This window comes from Littorina saxatilis, linkage group LG11 (genome assembly GCF_037325665.1).
Source record: "Littorina saxatilis isolate snail1 linkage group LG11, US_GU_Lsax_2.0, whole genome shotgun sequence".
NCBI lineage: Eukaryota > Metazoa > Mollusca > Gastropoda > Littorinimorpha > Littorinidae > Littorina > Littorina saxatilis.
In genome coordinates this window covers 42,638,882-42,659,043 of record NC_090255.1, presented here as the reverse complement: position 1 = coordinate 42,659,043, position 20,162 = coordinate 42,638,882, and the positions used below count along the sequence as shown (strand labels likewise).

At 45.6% G+C, this 20,162-nt stretch overlaps 2 protein-coding genes across 3 annotated transcripts in view; one reads left to right on the top strand and one right to left on the bottom strand.

The window, feature by feature from the left end:
* The window catches only part of LOC138980528 (uncharacterized), a 321,773-nt gene that overhangs the window by 160,242 nt on the left and 141,369 nt on the right, over positions 1 to 20,162 (top strand). The window lies entirely within an intron of this gene.
* LOC138980530 (phosphatidylserine synthase 1-like) overlaps positions 1 to 20,162 on the bottom strand; it is a 52,598-nt gene that overhangs the window by 9,397 nt on the left and 23,039 nt on the right. The window contains exons 5-9 of the mRNA XM_070353422.1: positions 17,737 to 17,895; positions 17,110 to 17,261; positions 6,615 to 6,674; positions 1,824 to 1,905; positions 372 to 484 (exon numbers count right to left, since the gene is read on the bottom strand). Coding sequence (XP_070209523.1) covers positions 372 to 484; positions 1,824 to 1,905; positions 6,615 to 6,674; positions 17,110 to 17,261; positions 17,737 to 17,895 — 566 coding nt within the window. The remainder of the gene's footprint in view (positions 1 to 371; positions 485 to 1,823; positions 1,906 to 6,614; positions 6,675 to 17,109; positions 17,262 to 17,736; positions 17,896 to 20,162) is intronic.

Here is a 20,162-nt window from a genome sequence, read left to right as displayed (position 1 = left end):
CGAGGCACAAACACACCGAGGCACAAAAACACACACACTCATGCACGCACACACATCCACACACAGAAACACACACACACCCACACACACCGAGGCACAAACACACCGAGGCACAAACACACCGAGGCACAAACACACCGAGGCACAAAAACACACACACATTCACGCACGCACACACACCCACACACAGAAACACACACACACCCACACACACAGAGGCACAAACACACCGAGGCACAAACACACCGAGGCACAAAAACACCAAGGCACAAAAACACCGAGGCACAAAAACACACACACACTCATGCACGCACACACACCCACACACAGAAACACACACACACACCCACACACAGAAACACACACTGTACCTGATAGTAGGAGCAGAGATGACACAGATGAGAAGAAGACGCAGAAGGTTGAGAATATGCGGCGGAGGGACGAAGAATATCTGCTTCAGGAAAAACGTGTTCAGCTCAGATAACTGAAAAGTAACACAAAACAATGATATATCACTTGTAATATTGACATGCCTGCACCTTCCGGATGCATTCATACATGCACGCACGCAAGTGTGCACCCACACCCACACCCACACCCACATTATAAGAACAGTGGGAGTGCAGGGATGGCCAAATTGTTTGCCTGGTCGCCAGGGGCGAGTAAAAAATCCGCCGAGCTAGTAGAAACCATCTTGCCGTTTGCCCGGCTGGCCAATGAAAACTGGTCAAGTGCAAAACTTGTGGTTGCACTATCGGCGTTCAAAGTCATATAAACACTGCAGATGAGCAACTTGCATGAACAACATTGCAAAATAGTGAGACAAGGCCTATGGAAGGCCTATTCATCGCTGACCACATTTTAGTTGTCTGTCATATCACCGCTATATCAATTGTGCAAAGAAATCTGACAGTCATAATTTTTGAACAAAAGTGGACACATCAGTAACCAGGTTTGATTTTTATTTTTCAATATTTTGGCAAACTGCCTTCTTCAGGATGTTATTAATCTATTATGAAAGTATGGAATGAACATTTTTGTGTTCAGTAGATATACGCGGCTAGTGACATTTCTGGCGGGCTAGTGACTATTATGAAGTTACTCGCCCTTCTGGCGAGTTAATTTTGTTAAGATTTGGCCATCCCTGGGCGTGCCATGAGAGAGAACGTATGTTCATGAAGTTCCAATTAAACCTACCTTCTACCATGAAGAGGGAAAGCATACATAAATGTCTTTTGCATTTGTGACCCTGCTATTTCTCCTATCTTGCAGACTTTTGCATCTGCGCGTATTACCACTTTTTTAACCAGCCATTGAGGCAGCCATATTCTAGGTTCAAAGATGGTGAATGTTGCCATTGACATATTGTCACGCCATCAAACAGTTTTCATCAATGCACAGATAATAAAACAGTTTTCATCAATGCACAGATAATAAAACAGTTTTCATCAATGCACAGATAATAAAACAGTTTTCATCAATGCACAGATAATAAAACAGTTTTCATCAATGCACAGATAATAAAACAGTTTTCATCAATGCACAGATAATAAAACAGTTTTCATCAATGCACAGATAATAAAACAGTTTTCATCAATGCACAGATAATAAAACAGTTTTCATCAATGCACAGATAATAAAACAGTTTTCATCAATGCACAGATAATAAAACAGTTTTCATCAATGCACAGATAATAACAATCAGTACAGTGAAACCCCCATGTTAAGACTTCAAAATCGGATTGGGGGGGGGGGGGGGGGTGGAGGAGCTTGAAGGGGGGGTTGGGGGGGAGTTCCAGTGTAACAGTTGGCAAGGTACATACCTGCCAGACGACAATCATCAACCAGCACGCCAGGACGCGAGAGAAGGTGGAGTGAGGGTGCCACCACTGCACTGACATCCAGCTGTAACACACAGTGTAAACATCTACATACAGGTGATCGACAAGAAGAAGAATAACATCTACATAATGCACATTGCACTGAATGCTTGGAGTTAGCACACTTGGGGTCCACAACGTTGAGAAAAACCTCTCCCAGCTGTGTTTTGTATCGGGTGTGAAAGAGTCACACCTTTTTCAAACAGTAAGCAAAGCACAGATCAGTAGAGGCAAGCCATCATAGCGTCACGGAAAATACAGTGACCTCGAATGTGCATGTTAATTTGAATGCAGTATCACCTCTGTGAAAAGCCCTGTTCTCTTGAAAATATGCTCTTGGGAGCTCACTATGTTGATCGGAGCTCACTATGTTGATCGGAGCTCACTATGTTGATCGGAGCTCACTATGTTGATCGGAGCTCACTATGTTGATCGGAGCTCACTATGTTGATCGGAGCTCACTATGTTGATCAGAGCTCACTATGTTGATCGAAGCTCACTATGTTGATCGGAGCTCACTATGTTGATCGGAGCTCACTATGTTGATCGGAGCTCACTATGTTGATCGGAGCTCACTATGTTGATCGGAGCTCACTATGTTGATCGGAGCTCACTATGTTGATCGGAGCTCACTATGTTGATCGGAGCTCACTATGTTGATCAGAGCTCACTATGTTGATCGGAGCTCACTATGTTGATCGGAGCTCACTATGTTGATCGGAGCTCACTATGTTGATCGGAGCTCACTATGTTGATCGGAGCTCACTATGTTGGTTATTCACTGCAGCCATCATTGTCTTCCTGCACTGATCATTGGCCTCATGTGTTTGCCTCACTGTTTTAAAGGGGCGCAACTCTTCAAGGGGCGCAACTCTTCAAGGGGCGCAACTCTTCCACAGCCAACAGTTATTTCCAGAAATCGACTAATTGCAAGGACCGAAACTCAGGAAAACGTAGACTCTTAACTTACCCTAGCTACCTAATTTATCAAATAAATTCTGTGAAATGACACTTGTCAACCATCGTTCTTCAGCTGTGCACATTTGTACATAAACTTATTCGACGCCAGTTACTTCAAAAGCATTAAGTTTAACACAATATGCTTTTCTGGAGTTAGCTTTGGACTTTAAGCCCAAAACTTTGAATCAACTTGTAATCTTTCTCAGAGACGGAAGGCTTTGGCTTTAAATAATTTTTTCAGCCTGTAGAAACCATTCAGGTTTATAAAATCACATTGTAAACTGAACAGTCATACTACCAGTCAGCTGGCTTACAGCAGAGTGAGAAACATTTATACTGAATAAATTGTTGGGAGTTTTCAATTTTCAAATCACCACATTTTCTCTTCTCCAAGCTAAGCTTGGTATGATAAATTTCATCCTGATTTGAAATTCAAACTTCACAAAACAAGCAAAATGTCCACAAATGTAGAAAATGAACAGGATGGCGAATGAAACATAACAATAACGAATGAAAACACCAACTGTTGGGTAAAACCCAAAATAATACTCAGAGAATTCAAAATAGGACACTTGTGAAAAAGTCAGGTTGTAGCAAGGAAATATTCTACCCTGTTGCGTGACAAAATTCAACTTCATACTCATGTTTCCCTCACGGACAACCCAACAAATTTTATCCTGTTGTGTGACACAAATCAACTTTGGACTTTCTACTAATGTTTCCCTCAAGGCAAAACCAACAGATTTTATCCTGTTGTGTGACACAAATCAACTTTGCACTTCATACTCATGTTCCCCTCAAGGCAAACCCAACATACTTTATCCACAAGACCGCTGAGACCCATTCTGACCATTCCAAGGAAACATCAAGTCCAAGCGGCTTAATTCTCTTCAAAGTCAAAATTCAATTTACGATGCAAAAAAAGAACAAGTGAACCTTTTTTCTTTTACCAAAAAATTTTGAAAAGGTAACGTTACTTCCCCCCCCCCCCCCCCCCCTAAAAAAAAAGAAGAAAAGAAAGTTTTTGAACAAGCAACCACACTATTATTTGTGTTTTGCTACTCTTCTCTGATTCTTAAAAGGATCAAACAATGTTTATTTGGACCAGACGTATGCTATAACAGGCGTGGGACAGAGGCTAAATTTCCCGCGATTTCAACAAGTGTCCATTTGGACCAGGCGTATGCTATAACAGGAGTGTGATAAGAGGCTAAATGTGCCGCGATTTCAACAAGTGTCCATTTGGACCAGACGTATGCTATAACAGGAGGGTGACAAGAGGCTAAATGTCCCACGATTTCAACAAGTGTCCATTTGGACCAGACGTATGCTATAACAGGAGTGTGACAAGAGGCTAAATGTCCCGCGATTTCAACAAGTGTCCATTTGGACCAGACGTATGCTATAACAGGAGTGTGACAAGAGGCTAAATGTCCCACGATTTCAACAAGTGTCCATTTGGACCAGACGTATGCTATAACAGGAGTGTGACAAGAGGCTAAATGTCCCGCGATTTCAACAAGTGTCCATTTGGACCAGACGTATGCTATAACAGGCGTGGGACAGAGGCTAAATTTCCCGCGATTTCAACAAGTGTCCATTTGGACCAGGCGTATGCTATAACAGGAGTGTGATAAGAGGCTAAATGTGCCGCGATTCAACAAGTGTCCATTCGGACCAGACGTATGCTATAACAGGAGGGTGACAAGAGGCTAAATGTGCCCCGAATCCAACAAGTGTCTCTTAATGACCTCACCAACCCTGCCAGGGGACACCAAGTCATTGCATTCCAGCTGCAATCAAAGTAGGCATGAACCAGCTGCAATCAAAGTAGGCATGAACCAGCTGCAATCAAAGTAGGCATGAACCAGCTGCAATCAAAGTAGGCATGAACCAGCTGCAGACCTGTTTACTCCCATAAGTGTTTTGGAGTAATGCTCTGTGCAGCCCCCAAAATAGTAATCCTGGCACAAAAATAGTAATCATCCAGCATTCGTCGCCAATTACAACGCACATGACAACTGTGTCTGCGAAACGCAATCATGCACATATATCCATCATTCACAAACAAAACACATCAGTCAGTTTTTGTAGTCATCATAATTTCAAAGAAGATCACATCAAAAGCACATGCATCACTGATTCTTTTTCTTTTGCTCGTAGTAGGCCTTTTTCAGTGTGTCAAGCGCTTCTCTACTGTACTTGCGCTTGCCGAATGAGTGAGGGCGAGACTTCACCACTAGAATAAGGCTCTCCAGCGTCTCATCAGACAGACATGATCTCTGGTCAGTCCTGTGCTTTTTCACCCCATTTTGCCATTGAAAAAAACAATGCCAAACATGTGAATTAATAAAAAATATTTTTATTTTTTTATTTTTTTTTTAACATTTTTATCATTTATGAAAATCGTAGTCTTGACACGGATAGCGGAATGGCGTATTTTTTGCAGAAAATCGTAATAAATTACGCCAAAATCGTAAGGGTAAACAGGTCTGCAGCTGCAATCAAAGTAGGCATAACCAGCTGCAATCAAAGTAGGCATGAACCAGCTGCAATCAAAGTAGGCATAAACCAGCTGCAATCAAAGTAGGCATGAACCAGCTGCAATCAAAGTAGGCATGAACCAGCTGCAATCAAAGTAGGCATGAACCAGCTGCAATCAAAGTAGGCATGAACCAGCTGCAATCAAAGTAGGCATGAACCAGCTGCAATCAAAGTAGGCATGAACCGGCTAAGTCTTGACCTCACCTCTCTCCTGCAAGTATTCATCCTCAGAGGAACTGAGATGCCTAAATTGAATTGTGATTGTGAGCGCATAGGTGCATGCATGCATGCGTGAATGCACGAGTGTATGTGTGTTCCTGTGTGCTTGTGTGTGTGTGGGTTTAAGAGAGTAGAGAGAGAGAGAGAGAGAGAGAGAGAGAGAGAGAGAGAGTAGAGAGAGTAGAGAGAGAGAGAGAGAGAGAGAGAGAGAGAGAGAGAGAGAGAGAGAGAGAGAGAGAGAGAGCACACAATTTCAAAGGGGGAGGGAGGGGGTAGGGGGTAGTCGAACTCCGCGATTTTCTTGAGAAGAAAACAGAATAATGCATCGTTCTTGACGCGTCTGACTCAGATGCTAAGTCAGGAAATGACAGTTCACGGTTTTTGTTATGGCATTTTGCAACACTGCCTGCAGTTTAGTTAGAAGAGTCAGTCTGGCATGGCACGGAGGTAGCACTGTACCAGTGTCGACACAACATGAAGGTCAGCAGTTATGTGGTCGATTTCTTCTTGAAAGGCGTTGCGGTCGACTTGGGCCAGGCGCCGGACACACGGGGGCGTTTCCTCCTCTTGTCGGTATGATGATGTCTGTGCTGTTTCGCAGTCATATGTCAGGACGTAGTCGTCTCCCCTTGCACTTAGCGTCTTCTTTCCACCTTTTCTCTCTCTCTCTCTCTCTCTCTCTCTCTCTCTCTCTCTCGAGAGAGAGAGAGAGAGAGAGAGAGAGAGAGAGAGAGAGAGAGAGCAAGATTGTATGTGTGCGCGCACATGCATGGATGCATTTGTGACTGTCACTCTGTCGATGTGTCTCTGCACCTGTGTCTGTGTGCCTTCTGTGTTTATTTGTGCATGCTTGTAAAAAAAATATATACAAAGAAAAAGTGTGCACATATTTGTAAACAAAATAGAAGTAAAAATAAATTGGCGAAAAGCCCCCGGAACACCGGTCTGGAATAGCATTCACTGCTGAAGAGACAATATACAATACTAAGCAACCAACCCCAGAACACTCACCTGATGGGAGTGAACTGCAGCACAGCTCTGCGTAGCTTGCCTGTGGCCGTGTGGATGTCTCTGGGAAAAGAAGATCACACGTCAGGCATTTCAGGTACACACAGCTTTTAACCTGAATACAACTCCAACCTCCCAATAGACCATGTTTGGAAACAAACTAGGTTGGATTTGTGTGGGTTGTGAAAGGATGAACACTCTTGATTTATTGATTCAAACTTTCCCACATGACATTATAGGTACACACAGTTTTAACCTTACAACTCCAACCTCCCAATAGACCATGTTTGGAAAAAATTAGGTTGGATTTGTGTGGGTTGTGAAAGGGTGAACACTCTTGCTTTATTGATTCAAGCGTTCCCACGTGACATTATAGGCCAGTCACTAGCGAGGGGTGTGTCGCAAACAGGTGGACAAGGGGCACGTGACATTATAGGCCAGTCACTAGCGAGGGGTGTGTCGCAAACAGGTGGACAAGGGGCACGTGACATTATAGGCCAATCACGAGCGAGGGGTGTGTCGCAAACAGGTGGACAAGGGGCATGTGACATTATAGGCCAGTCACTAGCGAGGGGTGTGTCGCAAACAGGTGGACAAGGGGCATGTGACATTATAGGCCAGTCACTAGCGAGGGGTGTGTCGCAAACAGGTGGACAAGGGGCATGTGACATTATAGGCCAATCACGAGCGAGGGGTGTGTCGCAAACAGGTGGACAAGGAACACACATGAAAAGCTTGCCTCACTAAATTAGCAAGAGTATTTCCCCTTTCACAACCCATACGAACCCGACTGAGTTACTTTCAGAGTGTGTGTGTCTAGCAACAGTACATCACAGCCATAACGTCACTAATGGTCAATGAAACACTTCAGAGTGTGTGTGTCTAGCAACAGTACATCACAGCCATAACGTCACTAATGGTCAATGAATAAAACACTTCAGAGTGTGTGTGTTTAGCAACAGTACATCACAGCCATAACGTCACTAATGGTCAATAAAACACTTCAGAGTGTGTGTGTCTAGCAACAGTACATCACAGCCATAACGTCACTAATGGTCAATAAAACACTTCAGAGTGTGTGTGTCTAGCAACAGTTCATCACAGCCATAACGTCACTAATGGTCAATGAATAAAACACTTCAGAGTGTGTGAGTCTAGCAACAGTTCATCACAGCCATAACGTCACTAATGGTCAATAAAACACTTCAGAGTGTGTGTGTCTAGCAACAGTACATCACAGCCATAACGTCACTAATGGTCAATAAAACACTTCAGAGTGTGTGTGTCTAGCAACAGTTCATCAAAGCCATAACGTCACAAATGGTCAATAAAACACTTCAGAGTGTGTGTGTCTAGCAACAGTACATCACAGCCATAACGTCACTAATGGTCAATAAAACACTTCAGAGTGTGTGTGTCTAGCAACAGTACATCACAGCCATAACGTCACTAATGGTCAATGAATAAAACACTTCAGAGTGTGTGTGTTTAGCAACAGTACATCACAGCCATAACGTCACTAATGGTCAATAAAACACTTCAGAGTGTGTGTGTCTAGCAACAGTTCATCACAGCCATAACGTCACTAATGGTCAATGAAACACTTCAGAGTGTGTGTGTCTAGCAACAGTACATCACAGCCATAACGTCACTAATGGTCAATAAAACACTTCAGAATGTGTGTGTCTAGCAACAGTACATCACAGCCATAACGTCACTAATGGTCAATAAAACACTTCAGAATGTGTGTGTCTAGCAACAGTACATCACAGCCATAACGTCACTAATGGTCAATAAAACACTTCAGAGTGTGTGTGTCTAGCAACAGTTCATCACAGCCATAACGTCACTAATGGTCAATAAAACACTTCAGAGTGTGTGTGTCTAGCAACAGTACATCACAGCCATAACGTCACTAATGGTCAATGAAACACTTCAGAGTGTGTGTGTCTAGCAACAGTACATCACAGCCATAACGTCACTAATGGTCAATGAAACACTTCAGAGTGTGTGTGTCTAGCAACAGTACATCACAGCCATAACGTCACAAATGGTCAATAAAACACTTCAGAGTGTGTGTGTCTAGCAACAGTACATCACAGCCATAACGTCACTAATGGTCAATAAAACACTTCAGAGTGTGTGTGTCTAGCAACAGTACATCACAGCCATAACGTCACTAATGGTCAATAAAACACTTCAGAGTGTGTGTGTCTAGCAACAGTTCATCACAGCCATAACGTCACTAATGGTCAATAAAACACTTCAGAGTGTGTGTGTGTTTAGCAACAGTACATCACAGCCATAACGTCACTAATGGTCAATAAAACACTTCAGAGTGTGTGTGTCTAGCAACAGTTCATCACAGCCATAACGTCACTAATGGTCAATGAATAAAACACTTTAGAGCCTTCAGCCACAAAAAAGCATTCATTGTTCCAACAGCTAGTAAAGCAGTTAAGGATTGAAACTACAATTTTGTAGTGCTGGTAGAAATACAAAAGTTCGCTAGAATCAGTGATGTTCCGAGGCGTCGGTCATCGGTCATAGACCGATTTAGGTTGTAAAATGATCGATTGCAAACACCTCTGTCCCGTCAAATGTCCGATCCGATCGCGAAGTCAGCGGTCATTGTCCGATAGTATTACGTCTAGAGCGGTCACTGCAAGAAGAATTTGTACAAACTGAAGTATCAAACCCCGTTAAAACGAGTTCGAATCGGGGCCTACTTGAACTTCAATTTTCACTCTCGGTCGAACAATAACACAAGGGACGCAACTCTCGACCGAACAATATTACAAGAGCCACAACTCTCGCTACTTTTGACAGCGACACTTTACTTCCGCCGCCACATTTCTGCAAAGATGCCGCCGAAGAAAAAGGTTTGCGTGGGAAAAGGGCAGACACTTTTGAGTGGCTTTGTTAAAAAAAAAAGGACGACACGGACAGTCAAGTTGCAGGGCCTTCGGCCCCGTCGGAGACTGAAGCCTCAGAAGGTGAGCCAATAGATCTACAACCTCAGGAAGAGACGCAGGAAGAGGCGCAAGAAACGAAAGTAGGGGCGACCAGAAATCGCACTCGTCTTGCCAGTCCATACAGCTGATGTGGAAAGAGGCTTCAGTGCCCAGAACAATATCTTGACCGCGAAGAGAAACCGCCTGCTCACTGAGACACAGAACATGTTGTTGAAGCAGAAGATAGAGGGGGAGAAGGAGAGGGATGATCAATACCTTTTTGACATTGTTTCATGTTTGCAGATCGAAGTTAAAGAATGATAGAAAGCTGTGGGCAGGTTTCATGGTATTAGGCCATTTTGATAGTCTCAGATTTGCTTAGTCTTTTAAATCCATATCTGTGAGAATCTGCTGTATTTGTTGTATTAACATGCAAACTAGTTGTTGTTTAAATACTTTTTTGAAAATAAAAGTTGAAATTTTTTATAATGTGTTTATTTATGTGCGTGTGAATGGTGGCGATCGTCAAAATACGGACGGATGAATTTACTTTTGCCACAGCATCACTAAACAAAGAACTAAATTCCAACACACACATGCACAAGTATCAATGCTGTGGTGGTTGAGAGTGCCAGAACACACTGAAATGATTGTTTTTCAACAACAATCGATATCCATAACACAAATTCTAACTTATACTAGCTCCGCAAAAAAAATGTATGGGGATTCGGATCTGTCCGTCCGCATAGCGATATCAAGAGCATCGAAACTAATTGTGATTTCACAGGACAAAAACACAAGTTTACCTAATTTTGTATACTGTAAATACAAGTTTGTGCACCCTTGAAGTGAGTTATAATGTTGCCGAGGTCAATTTGCCCTTGATCGAGGCACGGTGACCCGAGTTTCAAAGTTGCGATCCTGTCCGTCTAAACAATGTAACGATCGCCACATTTTTCTTTTCATTCAAAAACTAACCGTTTGGGGAGGAAGTGACCTCACGTTGTTTTACGTTGACGCTCGCGCTCGACAGAAAAAGACCGCAACAGTTTTTCAGTTAAAAAAATCGCAAAGTAATTACATTTTCTGAGGTTTTCTAGTGTCCGTCTAGTAACAATCGCCACTCTAGCGATCGCCACTGAGTGTTAAAGTCACATTTAACTCTATTTTCGACTGTTTTAAGAAACTATTTTGACGCTCAATCGTCACGTTTCAGTGTCGAAACACGTACTGTGCATTTGCAATCAGCCGGTGTGTCCAAACTGAAATGCGAGTGATGCCTCGATTTGTGGCGATCGCTCACGTGGTTGACGGACAGAAATACCTTCTTAGGGGGTAGGGGAACAGTTACTCCTCCATACAATAATGGTGTTTACAAATGATTGCAAACTTGTCTCTTTATAAACTGTTCAGACATGTCTTCTCTTCAATAATTTTCAGTTTTGCTCGGTTTGTTAATCAGGAGCACCCTGCAGTAAATGTTTCATCTGTGACAATGCTCGAAATGTTGACGTAATTCCAATGCCCATATCCTTCTCTTGTTACCTCATCTAGCCAAAACCATTGAAGATAGAAAGACATTTATTGAACAAACTAGATGCACAACACCAGTCTTAACACGTTTTGGTCTTACATGTATATGAAAATATTGATGGCCATGGAATGGTTTGAAAAAAAAGACGGTTTTTTCCTTCAAAACGGTCTAGGTCTGCCGGAAGTCGTATTTTTTCAAACCATTCATTTGAGAATCAATATTTTGATGTACATACAAGAACAAAACTTGTTAAGAATGATGTGGGGCATATTTTTTGTTCAATAAATGTCTTTCTATCTTCAACGGTTTTGGCTATATGAGCTATATGCATGCATAGGATGACCGTATTGCTTTTTTTGCGTTTTCAGGGTATGCCGCTTTGCGCCTGGTTTCTGGGACAGGCTGATCTTTCTTAACCCAGTGTGGGATTTTCAGTGGGGCGACCACCCCCAACCCAGCGCGTCCCCGGGTGGCGGATAGGGGAACGGTCTTCAGATATGGAGATCAGCCGCTTGCGGCCGCGGACCAAACTGGCTCCGGGTGGGATCCCGGAAAATCCTCCCCCCTGTGCTCTCAGGGTAGGACGTACGGGCCATGAGCTAAGGGTGAGGTAACCCCGACAGAAAACCCCGAATGCTGAAGACGGAGGACCCGGGCCGCACGGCGCATTCTAACAAACCACGGGTACACGCACTTACGCAAATGATGACACAATCAACCAGCACAGATGGAAATGGCGCTCGCCCATTGAGGACCCCCCAGGGTGGAGCAGCGTCGGGTCCCATGCCTCAAAGGGACCCAGCCCCAACTACTGGAGGTCCCTCCCGTCCGTCTTGTCACGCCAGGGGACGCGGGAGGAAAGTGACTGGCACCACCACAACCAGGAAGAAACCCAGTCAGCAGCGACCTTTTCAGGTCATGCACTGGAACGCAGAAAGTATCCTGAACAAGAAGACAGAGTTGGAGCATATCCTGCATGAGAAGAACATCAACATCTGCTGTATTCAGGAGACGCACCTGACACCCCAAAAGTCCTTCAAAGTGAGAGGCTACCAATGCCTTAGGTCCGACAGAACAGACCGAAGCAAAGGAGGAATCCTGACCCTCATCAGGAACAACATCAATGCCTGTTTGATAGAAACGCACATGGAGGACTCCGAATATCAGGTGATTCGAATCCAGACGAAGACATCAGAATTCCATCTTGTCAACTTCTACTGCCCCAATGATAGACACCTCGCCCTTGACACGATCCCTGCAAAGGCCTCCAACTTCATCGTGGTGGGTGACTTCAACAGTCATTCACAGAGTTGGGGATATGACCACCTGGATCGGAGAGGAGAAGAGGTGGAGAACTGGCAGGACGACAAAGGTCTCATCCTTTTGAACAGTCCCTTTGACTGCCCTACATTCTACTCCAGAAGATGGCACACTACATCAACTCCTGACCTAGCTTTCTGCACGGAAGACATGCACCAGCTAACCAGCAGAGAGGTCGGAGAACAGCTAGGTGGAAGTGACCATCGGCCAGTCTTTTTGACCCTGGGCATGGAGTCCTGCACTGAAGCTTCCTTCCCACGGTGGAACTACAAAAGAGCGAACTGGTTCCTCTTTAGACACCGCACCAGCGAACTCACCAAAGACATCAGAGTCGAGGGTCGAGACATCAACATGGTGGCGAAGGACTTCAACATGAGCATCCTCAGAGCAGCGCGTGAGTCCATTCCCAGGGGTGCCAGGAGAGACTATAAGCCCTACTGGAGCAATGAATTGCAGGAACTGGATGATGATCTGGCAGACGCCAGAAGGAAAGCAGAAGTCAACCCGTCACAAAACAACAACATCCGCCTCCAGGAAGCCAAAGCCAAATTTCTCAAAAAGAAGCTACAGGCAAGACGGAGAAGCTGGCAAGAGAAAACAAGCTCTCTGAACCTTGAGAAGGATGGCAGAAAGCTCTGGAGGCTCACCAAGCAGTTGAATGATGAGAACACCAGCAGAGGAAAGATCACATTAGAAGAGAACGGGAAGGTGCTAACTGGAAAGCATGCTGCCAACCAATTTGCTGAAAGCTATGCAGCTGAGAGCAACCTCCATGTTAGCCCCGAGAAACAGAGAGAAGCAAGAAGAGAGAAAAGAGAGAGACCTGCCAGACAGTCGACAGTGGACGCCATGAGTCAACCACTCACACTCCACGAGCTGCACTCAGCTCTGAAAAAGTCAAAGGCGAAGAAGTCCCCTGGCCCAGACGGCATCACCAACGAGATGCTAACCCACCTTGGTAGTGCAGCAGAGAACAAGCTACTCGAGGTCTTCAACAGCAGCTGGCAAGAAGGATCGCTACCACAACTCTGGCGAGAAGCGATCATGATCCCCATCTTAAAAAAAGGGAAGGATCCAAAGAAGGCCACCAGCTATCGCCCAATCAGCCTCACCAGCTGTGTTGTGAAGACCCTGGAGAGAATTGTGAACGAGCGCCTCAGGTGGTACCTGGAATCCAGGAACCTCCTCGCCCCTGAGCAAGCTGGATTCCGACAGTTCCGCAGCACTGAAGATCAGGTCACTTACCTGGCGCAAGAAGTTGAAGATGCCTTTCAGGAACAGAAGCTGGTCTTCGTCACCTGGATAGATCTTCAGAAGGCCTTTGACAAGGTCTGGAAAGATGGACTCCTTGTAAAACTGCTGAGGAAAGGCGTGTCCAGCAACATGTACCAGTGGATTCGCTCTTACCTCTATAACCGCAGGGCAAGAGTTAACGTCGACCAGACCAAAAGCAAGAAGTTCCTCCTTCGTCATGGCGTCCCTCAGGGCGGAGTCCTCTCCCCCACACTCTTCCTTCTCTTCATCGACGATCTGGTGTCTGAGATGCCCAAGGGGATCAAAGCTGCTCTCTACGCAGACGACCTTGTGATCTGGTGCAAGGAGGAGCACGCAAGTACTGCCACCTACAGAATGCAGCAAGCGGCAGATAGGCTGAACGCATGGGCAGAAGATTGGTGCGTCTCCATCAACAAGGAGAAATCCTCCACCACCCTATTCACACTGTCGCCAAAGCAGAAAGCCGGAACCATTAGGCTTGGTGGAACTCCTCTGAGAGAGGATGAAGAAGCAACGTACCTTGGTGTCACCTTTGACAGGCGGCAGACCTGGAAACCACACATTGCACAGGCAGAGACGAAGGCCCGGCGCAAGCTAGCCATACTCAGGAAGCTGGCAGGTACCACCTGGGGAGCGAACGAGAAGATACTGAAGACAGTATACCAGGGAACAATCAGACCCCACCTCGAGTACGGCTCCACAGCGTGGTCAACCTCAGCCAAGACAAACCTGCAGACCCTTGACCGTGTGCAAAACCAGGCCCTCCGACTCATCACTGGTGCAATGAAATCCACGCCCATCAAGGAAATGGAGAAGCTTACCACCATCCAACCCCTCTGTCAGAGAAGAGAAGCCAAGACTATGGTACAGGCCGAGAAGCTCAAGTGCCTACCCGACCACCCCATGAAGCACAGACTGAGCAACCTCACCAAGAACCGGCTTAAACGGAGCAGTTTTGTACACGAGAGCAAGAAACTTTCTCGACAGTACAGGGAAGTCCTTCCACAGAACACTCTACCTCTGACTCAAGAAGAAGAGGAAACCCCCAAGGCAACAGAGAAACCAGGCATCCAGATCTGCACAAGTGTTCCACATGTTACCTCAGGAGAAGATCAGAATGACACAGCTCGACAGGCACTCACCTTAGCCCTGATCGACGAACAGTACCCAAAAGAGGCGTGGATCCATGTATACACCAATGGATCAGCAACTAACGCCGTGCTCAATGGAGGTGCAGGCATTCTCATCCAGTTCCCTGGGGGACATACAGCTACATCCAGCGTTGCCACTGGCAAACACTGCACAAACTATAAGCAGAAGCTCTCATGCAGGCCGCCTCCTTCGTTCAGGACTCCGCAGACCCTTGCTACCAAGTTGTCTTCCTCTCAGACGCCCTTTCAGTCCTTCAGGCCCTAGAGAACGACAAACTCCCACAGCTGGCCAAAGCATTACAGATGGTCAGACAAACCAGAAGAGTTGTCCTCCAGTGGATACCAGCACACTGTGGGATACCAGGAAATGAAAGGGCAGATGAGCTGGCAAAAGAAGGAGCCGTGGAAGACCAACCTGAAAACAGTGTCAGCTTTAGTGAGCAGAAGACAATCATCAAGGCATTGATGAGGCCAAGGACAAACAGAGATGACTACCACACAATGTCCAGAGAGCAGCAAGTCAACCTCATCAGGCTGCATACTGGCCACAACAGGCTCAATGCTCACATGAACCGAAAGTTCAAGCTGGCGCCATCACCAACCTGTGCCTGCGGTCAAGAGGACCAAACAGCGGAACACATCTTACAGCGATGTCCCTTACTAGATGAGGAACGAAAAGAAGTGTGGCCGTCACCAACTCCCTTGCAGACCAAACTATACGGCAGTCGACAGGAGTTGGAGAAAACGACAACATTTATCACCAGTGCTGGACTGATTGTGTAACCTCTGCGAACGCCAAGAAGAAGAAGAAGCGCCTGGTTTTTAGATATAAATAAGGACCAGGACTATAAAAAAATTTACTGTTTTTAGTTGTAACAAACTCACTTTGTTGGAAAAACATGTCCTTTGAATTGTGTGCCAACATTTATTTTGTAGAATTTGAGTGTGTAAATAGTAAATTGCTGAACACAATACTGTGAAACCTGCCTGTTCAAGCTCACTGAAAATGATCACGTGTGACATTCTGAAGTGTGTGAAAGATCACTTGTCACTTGTGACATTAATTCTGAAGCATAGTATGTATGTGTGTGTATGTGTATTTGTGTGTGGGTGTGGTGTGTGTTTGTGTGTCTGTGTGCATGTATGTCTGTGTGTGTGTGTGTCAGTGTGTGTGAAAGATCACTTATGACATTCTGAAGAATGTGTCTGTGTGTGTGAAAGTAACCCTACTGAACACTGTTGCATTTAAAATATTAACATAAATTTAGAACTGTTCAGTTTTTATTTGCCTTTAGGGCCTATTCATCGTAATTTTCAGTCATCTAAAAAGGTTAGGTGCCATGATTGGTTCGCTTGATCTGAATGTCCTATTGTGTTTTTGTAGTCAGGACATGATGTCCTATTAGTTTTTTCATTCAGGACATTTTGTCCTGTTGCCCTCCAGTCCTAGGAACATCACTGCTAGAATACTACAAGCAAAAGGGATGGGGCTGAATTGGTGTGTGAGTGGGTGGGGGGTTGTTTGTAAGGGTGGAGGGGTGGGGGATTGGGGGTGGGTGGTGGCCTAGTGTATGTGATGTGTAAGACTGCTGACAAGTGACGTGATGCTGTCCCATTAGATGCCAGTCTTGACTATTTCACAACCCACACAAACCCTAAAGGGATGGGGCTGAAAGGGTGTGTGGGTGGGTGAGGGGTTGGGAGGGGGGGAGTTGTGAGGGAGGTGGCCCAGTGTATGTGATGTGTAAGACTGCCAACAACTGACTTCATGCTATCCCAGTGGTAGTCTTGCTTTTGTTCGGAATCGTTACCCTAGAACCACAAGTCCAGTGCTCTACCAACTGAGCAACCAGCATCACTGCATTGGCGATGAGGGGAAGGGGAGGGGGTGGCGATGAGGGGAAGGGGAGGGGGTGGCGATGAGGGGAAGGGGAGGGGGTGGCGATGAGGGGAAGGGGAGGGGGTGGCGATGAGGGGAAGGGGAGGGGGTGGCGATGAGGGGAAGGGGAGGGGGTGGCGATGAGGGGAAGGGGAGGGGGTGGCCCTGTGCATGCCGTGTGTATGGCTGCTGACAACTGACTTGATGCTGTTCCGATAGTCATGCATCTCCAGCTTGCGAGGGGAGGGCCTTGGCGTGAGGGGCGGAGCAGGCTAGGGGAATGTGGGCGTGAGGGGCGGAGCAGGCTAGGGGAATGTGGGCGTGCGGAGGTGAGGGGTGGGAGGGTCTAGCATAGTGTATGCGACATGTCAGCCTGAGAACCCACTTGATGCTCTCCCAGTGGTAGTCGTGCATCTCCAGCTTGCGACAGATCCACATGCCGATCCAGATTCCCAGCCCGTTGCACAGCAGCACGTCCAGGATGAGCGTGTCCCACCAGCACTCGGCAAAGTTGGGCAACAGGTGGGTGAAGGCTACCTGGGAGTCACACGGTTTTCATGACAGTGATAATTAATGCGACATGTACTACTACTGTGAAACCCCCTTTTAAGACTTCTAAAAATCTAAGAAAATCAGGTCTTAAAAAGGAGGGAGTCTTAAAGCTAAAATGGAGGTAAATTTATCGACGTTTTTATGAACAGAAGATCTGAAAAATCAAGGTTTTAAAATGAGTGAACTCTTAAATTGGGGGTATCTTAAAAGCGGGGGCCAATTCCAGGGGTAAGAACGTGGTGTCACCCACCTGGATTATCTGCTACATCTATCTTAATGGCTCTTACACAAAAGTGCAGTGAGATCATTTTAAATTGAAAAAGTGCCATAATTATTACCACAGTTATCTACGATCTGACGCTGATAGTCGCCTGGAGTACCAGGTACATGTTCATTTGGTTAATGGCTCTGACACACAAGTGAGTGAAATATTACCAGATGAAATAAAACCCAGCTGTACCTCCGTGATTTCCCACATGACGCTGATGGTCCATAGGATGCCGTAGTGTCGGATGAGCAGCGCCTTGGTCACCCAGCCGAAGAAGTGACACAGAATGAACACGTCCATGTGCGACCACACCCTCTGCAGCGTCAGGTCTGAACAGTTCACCGCATACTCCTACAACACACAACACAGAATGAACATGACGTAACCCTCTGCACTGTCAAGTCTGAACAGTTCACCGCATACTGCTACAACACACAACACAGAATGAACATGACGTAACCCTCTGCACCGTCAGGTCTGACAACACAGAATGAACATGACGTAACCCTCTGCACCGTCAGGTCTGACAACACAGAATGAACATGACGTAACCCTCTGCACCGTCAGGTCTGAACAGTTCACCGCATACACCTGCAACACACAACACAGAATGAACATGACGTAACCCTCTGCACTTTTTTGTTTGTTTGTTTATTTGTTGCTTAACGTCCAGCCGACTACGCAGAGCCATATCAGGACGAGGAAGGGGGGGATGAAGGGGGCCACTTGTCAAGCGATTCCTGTTTACAAATGCACTAACCCATTACTTGTGTCCCAGCAGGCTTTAGTAAAACTAAATTAATACCTACTGGAAGATTACCAGTTTCCAGTATGTTAAAATAGGCTTAACCTATCTACTGCTGGACTTACATCAGAACACTAACAGATTAAACTATACATGAATCGCGAGACAAGCGGCAAGAGAAGAGTTTTTTGGAAAAAATACAGGTGAATGAGCAAGAAGGCAGAAAAAAGAAAAGAATTCATGAAGAAAAAGAGAGCATGACAGGAAAGAGGAACCAAAAATCTACCTAACAGCAAACTAGAAAGCTCCTGCGGTTCCAAAAACAGGAGGGGCCTTTAATTTCATAACCGCAGTGCCCCACTGCGGGAACCCACTGCACTGTCAGGTCTGACAACACAGAATGAACATGACGTAACCCTCTGCACCGTCAGGTCTGACAACACAGAATGAACATGACGTAACCCTCTGCACCGTCAGGTCTGACAACACAGAATGAACATGACGTAACCCTCTGCACCGTCAGGTCTGAACAGTTCACCGCATACTCCTGCAACACACAACATTAACGACACAAAATTGAACATGACCATATCTCTCTGAATCATCAGGTCTGAACAGTTCACACGGCTTTCTCCTGCAACACACAAATGACACATGGGGGGAGGGGGTGGGTGTAAGCTGGGGTTGGAACATGACCATATCTCTCTGAATCATCAGATCTGAACAGTTCACACGGCTTTCTCCTGCAACACACAAATGACAGCAGCTTTCATCGTTTCAAGCTTTTGTCTACTGTGGCAGGCTTAACTTTTTTTCTGCTGCATGCTAAATGTAGCACCAAATGGTATATAATAATAGAAATAGAAATTAAATACACAAAGAGACTTCAGATAGTATTATTTGTTGGAAAGTGTCCTCTCATGGGAGAGACCTCACATCACAGGTACCCAGTACGTACTGTATATCAAACACACCAGTGCCCTGTACTGTATATCAAACACACCAGTGCCCAGTATTGTATATATCAAACACACCGGTGCCCTGTACTGTATATCAAACACACCGTGCCCTGTACTGTATATCAAACACACCGGTGCCCTGTACTGTATATCAAACACACCAGTGCCCAGTACTGTATATATCAAACACACCGGTGCCCTGTACTGTATATCAAACACACCGGTGCCCTGTACTGTATATCAAACACACCGGTGCCCTGTACTGTACAGTGAAAACTGTCAAATACGGTCACTGGACTTAGCGGACACTCGCAGAATACGGACAGTCAGTCTCGGCACGGACTGCTTTACACTGTAAAACACCTGTACGTTACGGCCACCTCGGCATTACGGACGCGGACACGTATTTTGGGTCCATAATAAGTCATATACCTGCTAAATACGGACATCCACAGCAAGCTGGGAAGTTCGATCGACGAAGAGGACGATAAATCGATCAGTTGATATTATTCGGTATCTGAGCAGCTCTCGCGAGACACGCTATTTGTTATGCTTTGAACATCGCGAGAACTTCGAACCTTGGCTTGTGCAGCTCGCACGAGATCGCTGTACCGCATGCTTTGCTATGCTCTGAAGTTTGCGAGAGATTACGAGAGCTTGGAATACCGATAGAGTCTATTCTTGGTGAGTGTTTTAAGTCGACGCATTTGATTGGCTGCTAGAGTTCCAAGGCAGCCAATCCAACGCGTGGAACGTGTTCGGCGGAACGGAAGTGAAAGTGTATGAGTGAATACACATAGAGATTACACAACGTCATCGAGTGAGGGACCGAAAAATATTGAAACTCGAGGATGATTTTTTTGTGGTATTAACCGAGACCGTAGGTCGAGGTTGATACCACACAAAAAAATCAT